This window comes from Sceloporus undulatus, chromosome 8 (assembly GCF_019175285.1).
Source record: "Sceloporus undulatus isolate JIND9_A2432 ecotype Alabama chromosome 8, SceUnd_v1.1, whole genome shotgun sequence".
Classification (NCBI taxonomy): Eukaryota; Metazoa; Chordata; class Lepidosauria; order Squamata; family Phrynosomatidae; genus Sceloporus; species Sceloporus undulatus.
In genome coordinates, this window is record NC_056529.1 from 2,047,727 (window position 1) to 2,063,667 (window position 15,941).

The 15,941-nt window shown below is 52.7% G+C and overlaps 1 protein-coding gene across 5 annotated transcripts in view; it reads right to left on the minus strand.

The window, feature by feature from the left end:
* Nucleotides 1-132: 132 nt before the first annotated feature.
* The window catches only part of KIFC3 (kinesin family member C3), a 40,519-nt gene continuing 24,710 nt past the window's right edge, over nt 133-15,941 (minus strand). For 3 of the 5 annotated variants that reach the window (XM_042480775.1, XM_042480778.1, XM_042480776.1), the window contains 14 exons: nt 15,596-15,835; nt 15,263-15,436; nt 14,577-14,712; nt 14,243-14,373; nt 13,946-14,057; nt 13,042-13,223; nt 12,687-12,791; nt 12,182-12,312; nt 11,894-12,017; nt 4,583-4,712; nt 3,432-3,661; nt 2,776-2,910; nt 2,206-2,407; nt 133-570 (listed from right to left, as the gene is read on the minus strand). In XM_042480775.1, the coding sequence (XP_042336709.1) occupies nt 545-570; nt 2,206-2,407; nt 2,776-2,910; nt 3,432-3,661; nt 4,583-4,712; nt 11,894-12,017; nt 12,182-12,312; nt 12,687-12,791; nt 13,042-13,223; nt 13,946-14,057; nt 14,243-14,373; nt 14,577-14,712; nt 15,263-15,436; nt 15,596-15,835 (2,058 nt within the window). In that variant the 3' untranslated portion in view covers nt 133-544. Of the gene's footprint in view, nt 571-2,205; nt 2,509-2,775; nt 2,911-3,431; nt 3,662-4,582; nt 4,713-11,893; nt 12,018-12,181; nt 12,313-12,686; nt 12,792-13,041; nt 13,224-13,945; nt 14,058-14,242; nt 14,374-14,576; nt 14,713-15,262; nt 15,437-15,595; nt 15,836-15,941 lie in introns of those variants that run through there. The other 2 variants (XM_042480779.1, XM_042480780.1) reach the window with 2 other exon arrangements.

Genomic DNA, 15,941 nt, shown 5'->3' on the forward strand with positions numbered 1-15,941 from the left:
CTACACATAGCTGGCTTGTGGCGGCCAAGCGTTCATAGCAACGTTGCTTTTTGATCCTTTGAGGTCAGCTCTTCCTATCATTTCTTATCCTGAAAGTTGTTATTCTGGTAAATAAGCACTCATTTCACCATCTTGGCGTAAAGGTTTTTTTTATTCACTTTAAAAATGAAAGGAAAAAGGTGCAAAGGAGAGGAGCGTATGTAGAATCTTTCACCTCCTTTTAATAATATACTAAAATTCGCCCGATGTGAAATAGGCAGAGGAGCTCTCTCCACCAGACCAGCCCCATCCCTTGCCAGCAAAGGAGGAGATACTACAGACGGGCGCATGGCCACCTTTCAGGACGGACACATCGGCCGGCGGCCCTTTGCTCTTCAAGGAACGGTAGATGCCACGATGTCTCCGTCTGGGCTGCAGCTGCACTTCCAAGAGACTCCTCGGCACCCCCCCCCCAATCTCCTCCCATGAGTGTCTGCGATGGGAGCAGAGAAAGTGGCTTCTCAGACTCTTTGAAAGTGTCCCTTCCATCCGGAGCATCTGCTTCTCACACCGGGATTGGTCTCAGTTTCCCTAAAAAGATGATATGGCAAAGGGAGAGAGGATTTACAGGAAAGAGCCGATCAAAACAGCTCAGCATCCCAGTGCCACTGTGGCCAATGCCAACCACCATGTGCTGCATGCTAGATTGCCTGGCAGGCTTTACCCAAAACACCCTCTGTGCAGAATGTTGTGCTGACATGAATTAGTTTTAAATGGTTGAAAATGTTACACCACTTTAAAGCATCAGTCCCCTGGACTTTTGTTCAGAGTTTGTTCAGGGTGCCATGTTCCACCATCTAGGGGAACAGAAACAAAAATAGCTGTCTGATCATTGTTCCTGCTTCAAGCCACCCAAAGTGATTCCTGCACAGATGTTGTTTTGGAGCAGTTCCTGCATCTGGATCTGGAAAGGAGGCTGCAGGAGGAAAAGAAGCCCAGGAAGCAGACAGATCTCACAGTGCCCTTGAGTGTCTTCCACAACCTCCCTCTTGTGCTCTAAGCCACTTTGCCAGACTATATGCAAAGGCATTTACTTTGTGCAATTCTGTTTTTACTTTGTGAAGAATTAATCGTCAGCCTCAAGTCTTGGACGTTGGGTTGCTTTTTTGCAGAGTTTCACTCACTTTCTTGCACAAACAATGGTGAACCAGCAGGCAGCAAATTAGGCAACGGGAGTTCAACCCACCAGAAAAGAAGCAAGTTATCACCCGGTGCCCACAATCTCCATCCCTAGAAAGCTGGAAGGACCTCCTGACATCACTGTCAGCCACCCAAATGTGCTTTGAAAGTTGACATTAAAATGGAAAGCAGGGTGTCTGGGATGTGGTGCCATTTTCCAGAGACAGTTTGGTGCAAAATTCTGCAGCCAAGGCCCCAGTAGCACCAAAGTCTCCCCCATTCTGCCTCTTCCCTCTCATCTTGGCCAAGCAAGCCCCAGCGCTCCCTGCCATCGCTCGCTCACTCACCTGGAGGCAGGCAGAACCTCTCTTAATTCCAGGCTGAAATCAAATGGGATTGCTGAGATTTGCTACACATCCCCCCATTTTTAAGTTAAAAGAAGCAGGTGCATGTTAACAGCAGTGGCACAAAGGAAGGATTCTCTGAGATGGCAATTGCCATTCTGATCTGCTGGAGGAAACCAGGATAGCCCTGGGACATGAGCCTGAGGGGCACTTCATTATTTCTTCATCTTCCCAGAAAGACTTGTGAACAAGGAGCCTACAGACTCTCATGGTTAAGGATGGATTTGGACTGTCAGGACTGCGGCTGAAGGCTCCCGACTGTCAAAGGGGGACAATAACTGAATTCATGGGGAGTAAAGGGTGAAGTGGGGGGTGAGTCAGGTTGAGAGGGTGCCATGCTCTCCTTGCACTCTCCAAATTCTTGATGATTCCAGGGAGGCATGTGGCAGAGATTGCTTAAAGGCCCCTCAGCTCCCATTGTGTGCCCAACCACTTTCTCACAACCTTTACTGGCCTCAGGAAGGTACCAAGTCCTCCCACATCTGGTCACTTCATTCACAGAGACCCACTGGTTGTGGATTTCAGCTCAACTCTCCTTGAGGTCACAGAAAAAGGAGATGATAGTATCTCAAAATGAGGCAATGCAATCTCCTACGCTGCCCTGAGGAGCTCTAAAGAGTATTGCGTTCTGTGCCACTCTTACCAGATGTTTGGAGCCTTGCCCGGAGGGAACTTGACCGCCCCGTTCGAGGAGAAGACTGGGATCGAATGCAGGGCAGCGCTGCGGCCAACGGCTCTGTCTGCAGAAGGAAGAAAGCAGGAGAAACAAGGAATAGGACCAGGCCTGTGGGACTCCATGAACTGAAGGAGGCCAAACTGGCTTCACCAAGCAACTGAAAGGAGGGCTGGAAGGAGGTACAAGAAACTAAGGTAAACCTCAATCTCATTCAGGCAGAGTCTCCATTTTAGCTTCCCAATCTCAAGGGAACATCCCAGAACCTTTGCACTACAATTTGGAAGAGAAAGACAAGAGCGAGATGGGCAGGCGGAGAAACTATAACGGTTAACTTACAGCCGGATCATCATAAATCAGAATAGGCCACAACATTCAATTTTACAAGTTGCTGTCCTGAGGCTCCAATTTTTCCTGGAGGTTTCTTGGTACCAATCTGCTCTTGTGCCTCTACGAAGCACCATGCGTTTTGGTGGGGCAACATCAATAACGATAACAGTATTGATGAGAAATGGGATGAAATGTGCAAGGGCCACTTACCTCCAAGTGTTCCTGACTGTTCCATGAGCCTAATTCTGCCCTCCGTGATCCTGGGCCCAGCTCCACTGAACGAACCCGCTCCGCAAACTTGAGGGAACAGAGCGTCTCGCTTGTATTCTTCTCGACCGGAGAAACCTAAGAAATTGGGTAGAAAAAGGCAACCATTATCTGAACACCAGATAAATGGAGCCACAAAGGGGCCACTTTGGTCCCTCTGAGGAGCCCCTCCTGGGCCAAGATAACAGAGGGGCTTTTAATCTCCCCTCACCCCCCCAAAAACAGATGTTTCACATTTATTAGCTCTGATTTATTTTGTCTTCTTAGGCTGTGAACGGATTAGGGGTGTTGCCCCAACCATGCAAAATAGCATTAAGTGCTAGAATCATAGAGTTGGAAGAGACCGCAAGGGCCCTGATCCAGTCCAACCCCTTCTTCTGCCATGCAGGAACTCTCAATTAAAGTATCCCCACTGACAGATGGCCATCCAGCCTCTAAAAAGAATATAAGCAAAGAAACCAAAGCAAACTGCAGATTTTTGCAAAAATGATAATCAGCAGCTCTTACGTCTCACTCGTGATTTTTTATTTATTTGCTCACAAATGAGATGTGCCAAGTCTGGTTGCCTGGGGGAAAGTCATGCAAACAGAGGGACCCACCTGGACCATCATGAGGGTCTTGCTGTCTCCACTGAGGGAGTCTTGGAGGAGGTAGGTCAGCTTGGAGTTGCGGAAGGGCACATGGCCCTGGCGGGAGCGGAGAGCATAGATCACATCCCCCAAAGCCGAGAGGGACTTGTTGATGTACTGGGCCTCGCGCAACCTGCTCCCTTCTGCGCCAGATCTCCCCACACGCTCAGAACCGGCCAGGTCTACCAGGTTGAGCTTCCCTGGAAGGGAAAGGACCAGAGTTCAAGCACATAGCAGTATTTAGTTTGGGGCGATGCCCTCAGAGATTCAGCCAACCTGCTCTAGGAAGAAGCACCATTCCCTGTTCATCCAAAGCTCTGACAGGTCTGTGTATGGAAACCAAAAGTCCCAGACTGCCTCCCAGAAGGCACCACACATACTTGGCATCAATGGGCAGCAAACATGGGCAGTGCCACACTTTCAGGCCTACTGAGCACAATAAAAGGGAACGGTTCCTCACTCCCAGGCCCTAGGGCAGGTAAACAGCAGCTGGCCTAACATTTCCCATGCTGCGATACACAACTGCTAAGAGGGCAAAGTCATTTTCTACCATCATGAATGCCAGTGCTCCAGGGCTACACTTGAACTGCCAGGGCATCTGTGCTGGTGGGTGTTTCATGCCAGAGCCATGCCCAAGAGATGTGCTAAAGTACCAAGTACAGCAACCCCATTTTATTCTATTATGTCTGTATTGTTGATGAATAAGTCTCTACACTGCTTTCCATATCTTAACACATCAAGGCAATGTGCAACAAATACAATAAAAAAATCAAGTGCTACTTTGACAGCATTTTAAAGAAAATTCCATCGGAATACAGTTTGAAAAATATCCAGTTTTCAGAAAAGGGCAGGAGCAAATCCCCTAAAGGCACCAGTTCTTGGAAGCTAAGCCAAGTCAGCCCTGTTTAATAGATGGCAAAGAACATCAGGTGCTGTTGGTGATATTTCAGAGGAAGGAACTGGCAAAGTCACCTCCGAGGATTCCTTGCCTAGGAAAACCGAACAATTCACTCCCTTAAATTCCAACGGGATCTCAGCCAAAGGGCCCAGGGCTCTCTCTGCGTTGAGCAGTGTGAGTAGATCCCCAGCTCCCTTGGCTTGATCCTTCTTGAGAGACCGACCTGTGGTCCGTATTCCTGTGCTGTAATCAACGCCCCGCACCGTAATAATAAGAAGCGCATGAGACCGGGAGCTGTGTTCGTTCAGGTGGGTGCTTTCAGTCGCTCGGTTGATGTGGCCAAACTCAAAGACCTGGGAGAAAGGCGGAAGGATCGATGTTATCCCAGTGTGCTCCTAGGGCCCCTTGTTTCAATATTATCCCCAAATCTTGGAGGCTTATCCTTTTAAGCTTCCCTTCTAACCAGTCCTGGAAAAAAGATTTTGCCAGGGAGGGAGCTATGGCAAGGAGTGAACTGAAGTACAGGTTGCTTACCTGTAACGGTGTTTCTTCGAGTGGTCATCTGCGAATACATACAAATGGGTTTCACTGCGCCTGCGCAGTGCTGCTCGGAACCTACTGGAATCACTGTGCAGAGCTCACTCTGCACACATTGCAACTTTTTGGCGGTAACTCCGCCCACCCGTTATAAGGCCCCTGCCTTCCCGCTCTTTCCCCAGTTCCGCAATTTTTCCGCCAAGCAGGCGATGGAAAGAGAGCCAATGTGAGCAGGACACTGAGGGGACGGACGGGTGGGATTTGTATGTATTCGCAGATGACCACTCGAAGAAACACCGTTACAGGTAAGCAACCTGTACTTCTTCTTCGTGGTCTCTGCGAATCATACAAATGGGTTTAGACTGACAAGCTAAGGTATGAGGCGGAGGGAGTGTCCTGAAACCAAAGCTATGGTAAACCAAAGGTATATTTATTACAATAAACACCTTGAACCACAAAGGGAGTCAGTCTTTTTGTTCATGCACAGATCAAATAGCAATAACTTTGCTAAACCTGAGAAGGGAACCGAGGTCATGCAAGACCGATCCCATAAGAGTTGTGCAAATCAACATTCAACAGTGTAACAGTGTAAACTGTATAATACAAAAAACATCAGTAGTGCAACTAATGCAACCCTGAGACTAACACAGCCCTCCCGAAAGCTGCGTCTCGGATGGCCCTGGTGTCCAACCTATAGTGCTTAATAAAGGTTAGAGGTTGGGACCAAACAGCTGCCTTGCAGACATCCTCCAGAGGGATCCCAGACAGGAATGCGGAGGATGCTGCCATAGCCCTTGTGGAGTGTGACCGAACCCTGCCAGGGAGAGGTTTGCCCAGAAGTTCATAGCAGAGGTGGATGGTGCTAGCCACCCATTTGGAAAACCTCTGCGTAGACACGGGCAACCCCTTCTTTGGTTCCGAGTAGCATTGAAAAAGTCTCTCGGACCGACTGGAGGCAGCAGTTCTGTCCAGGTAAAACGCGAGCGCCCTCCTGACATCAAGAGAGTGCAAGCGTCGCTCTTCATCCGACGTCGGATCGGATGCCAGAGTGGGCAACACAATGTCCTGGCACATGTGAAAGGTAGACACAACCTTAGGCAGAAAGGTAATGTCTGTACGGAGGACCACCTTGTCTTTGTGGAACCTTAGGAATGGCTGGTCCCTCCGTAAGGCACAGAGTTCGCCCGCACGGCGGGCAGAGGTGATGGCCACAAGGAAAGCGGTTTTCCAAGTCAACAGTCTCAAGTCCGCTGTGGCCATTGGTTCAAAGGGCTTGGATTGGAGAGCGGACAGTACCGACTCCAAATTCCAAGCCGGCGTTGGTACCAACACGGGAGGATATAGGTTGGCACAACCTTTTAGGAACCCTTTCACCAAAGGGTCCTTGAAAAAAGACACCCTCCCCCCGAACTGATATTTGGCACAAATGGCAGATAGATAGCATTTGATGGATGTGAGGGCCAGCCCCCCATCCAAAAGCGCCATCAAAAACTCCAGCACCACTGGAGTGGACACCTGTGCAGGAGACAAGCCCTTTTGGTCTAGGAAGAGGCAAAATCTCCTCCATTTCAGGGCATAAGAGCGCTGGGTGGAAGGTTTTCTGGCAGCCAGGATCACCGTCCTCACCGACTCCGGCAAGGCGGTTAGGGCCGGATCCTCCAGGCCACCAGCGGCAGGCTCTCGATGTCCGGGTGGAGAATCCGTCCGTCCTGGGTCGACAACAGGTCCGGACGCGGGTCGAGACGGAGGAAGCATCTCCCGGAGAGGTGGAGAAGGGATGCGAACCACGGTTGTCTCGGCCACCACGGGGTGATCAGGATCGCGTGGGAGCGGTCCGTTGTCATCTTGGACACCACCCTGATGATGAGAGGGAACGGAGGGAAGGCGTAGAGTAGCTCCCCCGTCCAGAGGAAAGCGAATGCGTCTCCGAGGGATCCGTCGAATCGCTTTCTGGAGCAGAACTGGGGACAGTGGCTGTTCCATCTGGTCGCGAAGAGATCGATCCGGGGGGTTCCCCACCGGTCGAAGAGGTCGCTGACCGTCTCGGGATGTAGCCTCCACTCGTGGCACACCGATGGAGATCTGCTGAGGCGGTCTGCCAGGTCGTTGTCCTCTCCGGGAAGGTGAATTGCCTGGAGGAGTATGCGCCTCTGAATGCACCAGTCCCAGATACGGAGCGTGAGGTCGAGCAGGGTCCTGGACCTGGTGCCACCTTGTTTGTTGATGTAGTACATCACGGTGGTGTTGTCCGTCCTGAGGAGGACCACTCTCCCTGAGACAGCGTACTCGAACGCCCTCAAGGCCTTCTCCACTGCGAGCATCTCCAAGGCGTTGATGTGGAGGAGCTTGTCTGGTGCGGACCACCTGTCCTTGACGACAAGGTCGAGCAGGTGGGCGCCCCATCCCTCCAGGGATGCATCTGTTGTCAGCGTCAGTTGTGTCTGGGGCTGATGGAAAGGCATCCCGGTGCAGACGTTGGAGGTGTGTAGCCACCATCTGAGGGAAGCGGCTATAGGTCTGGGTACCGTGAGCCACTTTGAAGGCGGGTCCTCTAGCGGAGAGAAGACGGAGAGGAACCAGGATTGGAGCGGACGAAGACGCAGTCTTGCCCAGGGAGTGACGAATGTCGTCGATGCCATGTGGCCCAGGGCGACTTGGACATCTCTGGCTCTTACCCTTCTGTGGGAGATGCAAGGCCTGAGGGATGACGTCAGGGCCCGAAAGCGGTCGGGAGGGAGGAAGGCTAGGCAGTTCTCGGAGTCGAGGATGGCCCCGATGAACTTGACCTGTCTGGTTGGTGTGAAGTGGGACTTTTCCCTGTTGACCACCAGCCCGAGGGAGTCGAAGAGCTGTAAGGCGAATGAGACTGCCTCCTGTAACTCGTCCTGGGATTCGGCTGCGAACAGCCAATCGTCCAGGTAAGGAAAGACCATGAAGCCCTTCTGATGAAGGTATGACACCACTGGAGCCATGCACTTCGTGAAGACTCGTGGGGCCGTGGCCAAGCCGAACGGAAGCACGTTGTAGTGGTACGAGACGGAGCCGACAGCGAAGGCGAGGAATCTCCTGTGGGACTCCCGGATCCCAATGTGGAAATAGGCGTCCTTCAGGTCGACAGTCGCGAACCACAGGCCCTGGTGGAGGAGAGGCAGAATGGAGGCCAAGGTTACCATTCGGAAACGACGATAGTCCAAAAACAAGTTCACTTGTCTCAAGTCTAGGATGGGCCTGATGCCCCCATCCGTTTTAGGTACAGTGAAGTATCTGGAAAAAAAGGCCCGAGGATGTTGGTCGGGCGGCAAAAGGGAGATTGCTCCCTTAGCAAGCAATGTGCGCACTTCGTCGAGAAGGGTGTCCGAGGGGGGAGTGGACATGAAGGCTCCAGTTGGAGGGAGCTCTTGGAACTCGAGGGCATAACCCCTACGGACGATGTTAAGAACCCACGAGTCCGATGTTATAGAGGCCCAGGTGTTAGCATAGGGCCTCAAGATGTCCAGAAAAAGGATGGGTGAGGAAGGGACGAAGCGCGCTGCGTCCCTTCAGGCTCTCTTCTTCCCCTGGTCGGTATCCTGGCGGCGGGACTTGCGGTACCGCGGCAGGAAGTTGCGACGGCCAGAGGAGGAGGAAGACTGCGAGGGGAAGCGCTGTCTCTGAGAGCCTTGGTGTTGGGGCTGTCGGTCCCGGGAGAAGGTCCCTTGTGACTGACCTTGCGGCTGCCACGGGCGTTGTCGCTTCGGGAACGGAGAAGCCGGTGCTGAGGACATGCCGTGCTTCTTGGCCGCCGCCTTCATCCTGAACTTGCGGTTCAGGCGGTCGTCGGTCTCGGCGTGGAAGAGGCCAGTCCCGTCGAGGGGCATGTCCTCGATGGCCGCTCTGACCGTGGGGTTGAGATCGGAGGCCCTCAGCCATGCGTGGCGCCGAAGAGCCATGGCCGCAGACATGGACCTCCCGGAGCAGTCCACCATGTTCCTGGAAGTGGTGATTAGCCAGCTTCCGATGGAGTGGGCCTCGTCTTTGATCTCCACCAGCTGTCTCTGGATGTCATCCGGGACGTCCGGGACCAGGGGGGAGATCCGTTCCATGAGGGTCTGGATGTAGGCCCCCATGCAGGCGGTATAATTCGCGGCCTTGATCCCAAGAGCCGATGCCGAATAAGCCTTTTTGGCCAGTCCGTCTACCTTCTTTGCCTCTCGGTCGACAGGGGAGGTGGCCTGCTTCGGAACGAAGCTGTGCTGGGCTCCCTCAACAATGGCCGAGTTCGGCCTAGGGTGTTCTGCCAACCAGGAGCAACTCGCCGGGGCGACCCTATAGAGCGCCTGGACCTTGCGGGAGGGTGCCGATAGGGTGGCCGGAGAGTCCCAAGACTTCTTGACGATAGTCTGGAGAGAAGGCAGGAGAGGCAGACATGGTGGAGTGGGAACTCGTCCATGTACTCGACGCTCCACCGGGTCCTCAGCGTCGTCTTCCGCAGATGCGAGCTGGATGTCGAGGGCCCTTGACATCCTGACCACGTGTTCTGTAAAGGCCCTGACGTCGTCCGACGGCGAAGCCGGCTCTGGGTTATGCATCCTCTGAGGGGAGGCTGAACCCGAGAGGACATCCTCGTCCGAGGGCGCCTCTGAAGGCGGCAATGGTTCGTCGTCAGAGTCCAGATCGGAAGAGAGAGGATCATTCAACCTGACCTGGGATCTCGGGCGGGCGAAGTCTACTGAGGACCGGGAGCGCCTGCGGGTTGGGGACGGCGATCTCTCACGTCTACGAGGTGGAGACGGCGACCTGTCACGTCTACGGGATGGAGAAGGTAGTCTCTCGCAGATCGATGCTCTGGGGACCAACTTGGCCGGTTCGGCTCGGTCTGAGGGATGGGGGTTTACCTTGGTAAACTCCCTCATGGCCCTGTCCTCCGGCACGGACATGTAGTAGCGGCGCGACTGCATGTCGAAAAAGAGATCCGGGGTCTCCTGTGTGAGGGGCAAGTCCTCTTCATCATCCGTTGCGGGATGGGAAGGAGAGCGATGCCCCAGGGAGCGAGGGGGTTCAGCATCCCCCGTACCGTGGGTGAAGTCCATGGTCGGCGGAGGTAGGGCCGTGACCGAGGCTCCCTGGTCTACCGACGTTGGCTCCTGGCATGGAGCTGGCAAGGCGGGGGCGCGAGCCCGTCTGGAGGGGGAGCGCTCTTTGCCCTTTGGTCTCTCCTTGGAGGACTTAGCCTTTTTAGAGGCCGAATCACGATCAGCCTTGTCACGGTGCCTCTTCTTCCCGGTCTTAGGAGTCTCCTCCAAAGGGAAGAATGGGTTGTCAGGGAGATCCAAGAGAACAGCGGCCGCCGCTGATGAGGAAGGCCCCGGTCCCTTGGATGCCTTGGAGGATGCAGGCGAGGCGAGATGGTCCTCTGGCTTGGAAGCCTCCTTCGAACGGGGGCCCTCCGCTCCCTCCTTTGGCTTGGAGGCCCGTTCGGTACCCTCAGTCCCCGATGGTTTATGGGGGCGCTTGGAGGGTTTGTCGGTGGCACTGGGCGGTTTAGAGCCACGGGCCACATCGGCGGTGGTGGAAGGGGTCCCGGCCGGGACACACACCACGCTGGGGAAGGCGGCTCTTCCCGATCCCACGCTGGAGACACTTGCTCGAGAGGATGCAGCGGGGGGCCCCAGAGGCGGGACAGAAGAGGACCGCGAACCTCTTTCTTGCAGCTTTCCCAGGGCAATCGCCGAAGTAAGCCGGGACTCACGGTTTTTCCGGGCCTGGGAAGAGAGGGATCTGCAGAGTGCGCAGGCCTTTGGGTCGTGGCTTGGACCAAGGCAGAGCAGGCAGGTAGAGTGCGGATCCTGGACGGGCATTTTGCCCTTGCAAATGTCGCACTTCTTGAAAGCCGCAGGCATCTCAAAGTCTAAGGAGTCAAAAACGAAAGTGATTCCTAGCAAGCAAAGCAAGCGAAGGTTCCTCTGAAGCAGCTAGCGCGGCGGAAAAAAGGAACTGGGGAAAGAGCGGGAAGGCAGGGGCCTTATAACGGGTGGGCGGAGTTACCGCCAAAAAGTTGCAATGTGTGCAGAGTGAGCTCTGCACAGTGATTCCAGTAGGTTCCGAGCAGCACTGCGCAGGCGCAGTGAAACCCATTTGTATGATTCGCAGAGACCACGAAGAAGAAGCCATGTTGTTTCTGCATGCCTTCAAGTCACTTCTGACTTATGGTAACCATAAGGCAACCCTATCACGGGGTTTTCTTTGCCAGATTTGTTGTGAGGGGGTTTGCTGCCTTGGTGTCCCTCTGGGATGTGTGTGTGTGACTTGCCCAAAAATCACTCAGTGAGTTTCCAATGGCTAAGCAGGGATTTGAACCCTTTTCCCCAGAGTGGTAGTCTAATGCTCAAACCACATCAAGCTAGCTCTTTGCCCCGCTCAAATAAGAACTGTGCCCCCCATGACACTTTCCTTTGGCCTCTGAATCTCTAGCACTGCAGAAACGTAAACCTTCAGTTGAGAATTTAGAGATACAGTGCTCCCTCGGGTTACGAAATTAATTCGTTCCGCCGCCGCTTTCGTAACCCAAAAAGCCTTCGCAAGCCGAAAACCCATAGGCGCTAATGGGGAAAAGCCGCGATTTCGTGTGAAATAGCGCCAAAAAGCACCAAATTTTTTTTCGTAACCCGAAAAAACCTTCGTAACCCGGAACAGTTATTTCCTATGGGATTTTTTCATATCCCGGAAATTTCGTAACGTGGGTATTTCGTATCCCGGGGTACCACTGTACAGTTTAGGCCTCCAAAGCAAAGGAGCCGATAAGGGAATAAGGCAAACACTGCAAATAGAAGAGTTCTGTGTGTGAACAGAACAGAAATGTGGGGACTGAAGGAAATTCCACATGGGACAAGAATCCTTATGGTGGTGGCAGGGAAAGAAATGCCTCTGGATCTTGCCCTACTTGACCAAGCCAAATAAGAGCCCATTTTGTGGGGCCACTTCTGCTGGCTGGAGTGATATTCCCATGCCCCTTTCTCACCTTGTTGATGTCTTCCACGCAATGCACAGGGAACTCCGTCAGGCCAGGCACATAGAGTTGACCACTGCCATCCGGGCAGAGTTTGATGTCCAGCTTCTCTTGAGGCTCCTTCCCAAGCAGATCTCTGGAAGAGGGGCCAGGAGGTGAGAGAGACCAGATGTGGGTTGGGGATAGGAGACAGAAAGGCAATTGCCAACATGAGAAACCACCGCCACCCTGAGATGTTTTTCTGGGCGGTGGTCCCAAGGCCCTAGAGGGTCCAAGGTGCTTTTCTTTTGGGGGTGTTACCTGAGGGCTTCGTTGTAGATTTCGGCCACACTGACGGTGATCCGGTACTCCCAGTCCGAGGCTTTGGCTTGCACCTCGGAGAAGAGGAGTTGCAGGGCTCGCTGGTTGATACCAGGGTTTTCACAAGTTCCCTGGGGGAAAGTAAATTCAAGAAAGAGGCATTAAAGAAAGCCCTTTAAGTTCACAGACACCACCAGCCACATCATTAGACCAGTGGCTATTTATACTGCCTCCCTGCGGTCTTGGGAAAGCCAGCGTGGCTTTTTATTCTTCCCATGCTTTTGGGTTTTGTGTTTTAATATTGTTATGCTGCTTCTGTTTTTTTAAGGAACTAAAAATATTATTTGCACACTGGTTTTTATAACAAAAAAAATGGCCCTCCAGCAACTGTTGAGCACCAGTATTTTGTATGAGCTATAATAAACCCGGGGGTGTGCGTATGCGCTCCAAAAACTGAGCAGAAAAAGCCAAGAACATGAAAGTAGAAGACAGGCGGAAAGCTCACCTCCATTGTGTATGTCTTGCCAGCACCTGTCTGTCCGTAGGCAAAGATACACACGTTGTAACCATCGATGCAAGAAGTGATCAGAGCTTGCACTTCCCGGAAGACCTTTGGGAGACAAAGTGTGTGAGAGGCATTATCAATGTGATCCCCTGCTGATGCTCAGCGGTTGGGTCTGTCAAAACTAAGCTCAGTCACAGCCTCTTGATATACAGAGAGTGAGGCAAAGGGAAAAACGGACGGGCAACCTATCCTTGTTGTCCCTAGCAGAAGCGCTTCCCCACAGTTCCTTCCAGGCCCTCTCTTGCCCAGCGGACATTTACAAGAAAGCTCCCAGAACCCCCAGGGCTGGACTTACATCTTCTTGGGTTGCTTCTGGAGGGAAAACCTTGTCCAATTCGAAGGAGATCAGCTTCCCTCGGTGCATGAGGTGAAGGATGGCGTCGTCATCGGGGTCAAACGTCACAGCGTTGGCAGCTTCGGGACCTTCTCCATCTTCTTTGCTTATTGGCCGAACACGGCCGAACACTCGGATGTTGCCTTGAAAAGAAAAAGACAGAATCTGATCAATCTGAGGACTGCCAACAACTCTCTCTAAAAAGAACTGCAGAGGAAGAGTGGTTTTCTGTCACCTCCCTGGGCTATTCCAAAAGAACCTTTTCCCCTACAGCATTTGGGGAGAAGCCAAGGTTCAAATCTTTGCTTTCCAATTTAATGGCCTGGATTCAGGTTTGCCAGAGAAAGAACAACAAAGCTCCTCTTTCTATCCTGAAGCCTAACCCAACTCTCAATAGCATTCACCTTCAGGGCCAAGAGAGTCGGCTGATCCCTCTGCTCCCCCCCCCCCCCCCCCAAAAAAGGTCTCATTCTTTCAAGCAATCATAGGAAACCACTAGCTTTCTTTTTCTCACCCGCAAGACATGGGAATTATTTTCTGTGGGTCTTCAGACAATTTTTGCATGTGCAAGAACATTTATGCAGGTTGCATAGCCAGAATATAGCAACTGCTGCCTGCTTGCGTGGGCTTTTAAAAAGTAGAAGCTTCTATCAACTGTTTGTGTCTTTGTGATCACTCAGCCAGGCCTTCTGTGGTTGCTGTGTGTGTGTACTTTGCTTCATGAAGGGCAAAGACAGCAGTGTTGCACAGAGGTATTTTCATGTAAGATATTCAGCTTCAACAAAAAGTAAAGAGCTCCTTTGAGAACTGGGGTACATCACTTCCAGCATGCAAAAGAAACAATGTAGAGATGAGATGAACAGACCTTTCAACCGCACCAGTTCATTGTGACACTTTTTCCGGAGCTGCAGTTCCCGGCGGTACTTTCTCAGAAGCTCCTGATTCGTACAGTTAACTTCTTCAATGGCTTGCCCAATCTTTGAGAAAGGACCAAAAGAGTTAGCACCAAGTGGGGAGGTAGAGATTCTCATTCTCATAAAGTCTGAATCCTGGCCCCACATTTCCTCAACACATTACAAAAACGGTACTTTCCAGGTCCATTCCCATGGCTGAGATTTTAACGTAAGGTGTGTAAGAACAATGCTACTGCTGCTGGACTGACCTCTGACTTGGCGCTCTGGAGAGCTTCGTGGAGAAGAAGGGGGAAATCTCGGACCTGTCGCTTGAGGCTGTTATAGTCGCTGGTGAGGGTCCGAAGCGCTGGCTGGAGCGTCAGGAGGTTTGTCCGCACCCCTATAGAGAAGCAAACAAAGCATCATCCTCATAAGGGACATCCACCAGCACCTGCGTCGCTTTCATCCACTTTGTCTCTTTCAGCAAGAGCCTCCAAAAGAACCACTGCAGAAGAACCACCAAAGCCGAAAAGGCAGCGGCCTCTTGGAGGCTCAGCCAGACTTCCCAGTAAAACCTTTCCCTGCTTGATGGAAGCGACTCACCAGCCAAGTTCTCATGAACAGCTTTCATTTCCACTTGGGCTCGAGAAAACGCTTCTTCGATGGCTCGGTTCTTGTCCTCCTCCATGTTCTGCATCTCTTCATGAGCCTGTTCCAGTTCACACTCGTACATCATAACCTAGAAAAAGAGTGCATGAACCCTGTTGGAACGAAGGGACCCTCTTTCCTTCCCTGCGTCTCCATAGCAGGGGCCTGGGTAGCTCCTTGAGGGATTGGGAGTGTACAAGCGAGGCTTCCCTTGTGCAAGGCACATTTCTCCCACAGTCCTGTCCCTCTTTTTGCTTACCAAAGAAAACCTCCAGTAAGCAGCAACTGCTACAGAATGCCTTCAGTCAGCAGTATGCTTTATTAGTTATTTCTTAGAATAATTATATCCTGCCCTACGCTTCAGGGTTGAGTAGAAGCAATAATGACACATTACATGATTTAGAATAATCTAGAAGTGTTTAAAGCAGTGCACACTCTAACACCAGGAGCTGGCAGTCTGGAAGCAGAGGGTAGGAATGGGAGGAGAGGACTGATGCAACTGTCCTCCAGGCTTCCACTGCCCAGAGAGCAAAGAAGCACCCTGGAAGGGCTCTCACGCACCTTCCTTCCATCCAGCTGCCTAAGGCAGCCTGGTCTGGTTGCCTGCATCCCCGCTGCCCACGTTCCCATCAGCAACCCACCTGCGCTCTGAGCTGAGTGGCCACCTTCTGCGAGCTCTGCAACTGCTGCTCCATCTCCTTCAGCACCTGCCTTTGCATCCCCACCTGGTCCTGCAGGTACTGGTTCCGGGACTGGGCTTCGCAGAGGGCCTGCTTGGTCTTTGAGGACTCCACTTCCACAGTCCGGATGACGTACTGAGGGATGGAAAGCACCCCGCCACAATTTAAGCCCAGGTGGCTCCTGCAAGAACTTCCCAAGGAGTGTGGACAGAAGCTCTCTCCTGAGGACACATGGCCTGAGCAAAGGGGCCACGAGAGCCTCTCCCAGGTGTCCCTTGCACCCAGCGGCCTCACCTTGATCTGCTGGGGCTGGGCTTTGAGGCTGGCAATGGTCTCCTGACTGTCCCGCAGCCTCCGGCTCAGCCGCTCCTCCTCCTCCGCCTTCTCAGCCAGGGAGTCCTTCAGCCGCAGCTCTACCTCTGCCAAGCGGTTCGTCTTCTGCTCCACTTCCAGGTCCAGCTCAGAGAGGCGCCCCTTCACCTCCTCGGCCTCCTGCCTCAGCCGGGACAGCGTCTCCTGCAGCACCATGTTCTCCTGCGCCACCAGGGAACCAAAGGGCGCATCGGTCAATTAATAAAGCGTTCATATCCCATTCTTTGGTCTTGGGATCTCAGGGTGGCATATGAATAACAACAATGCA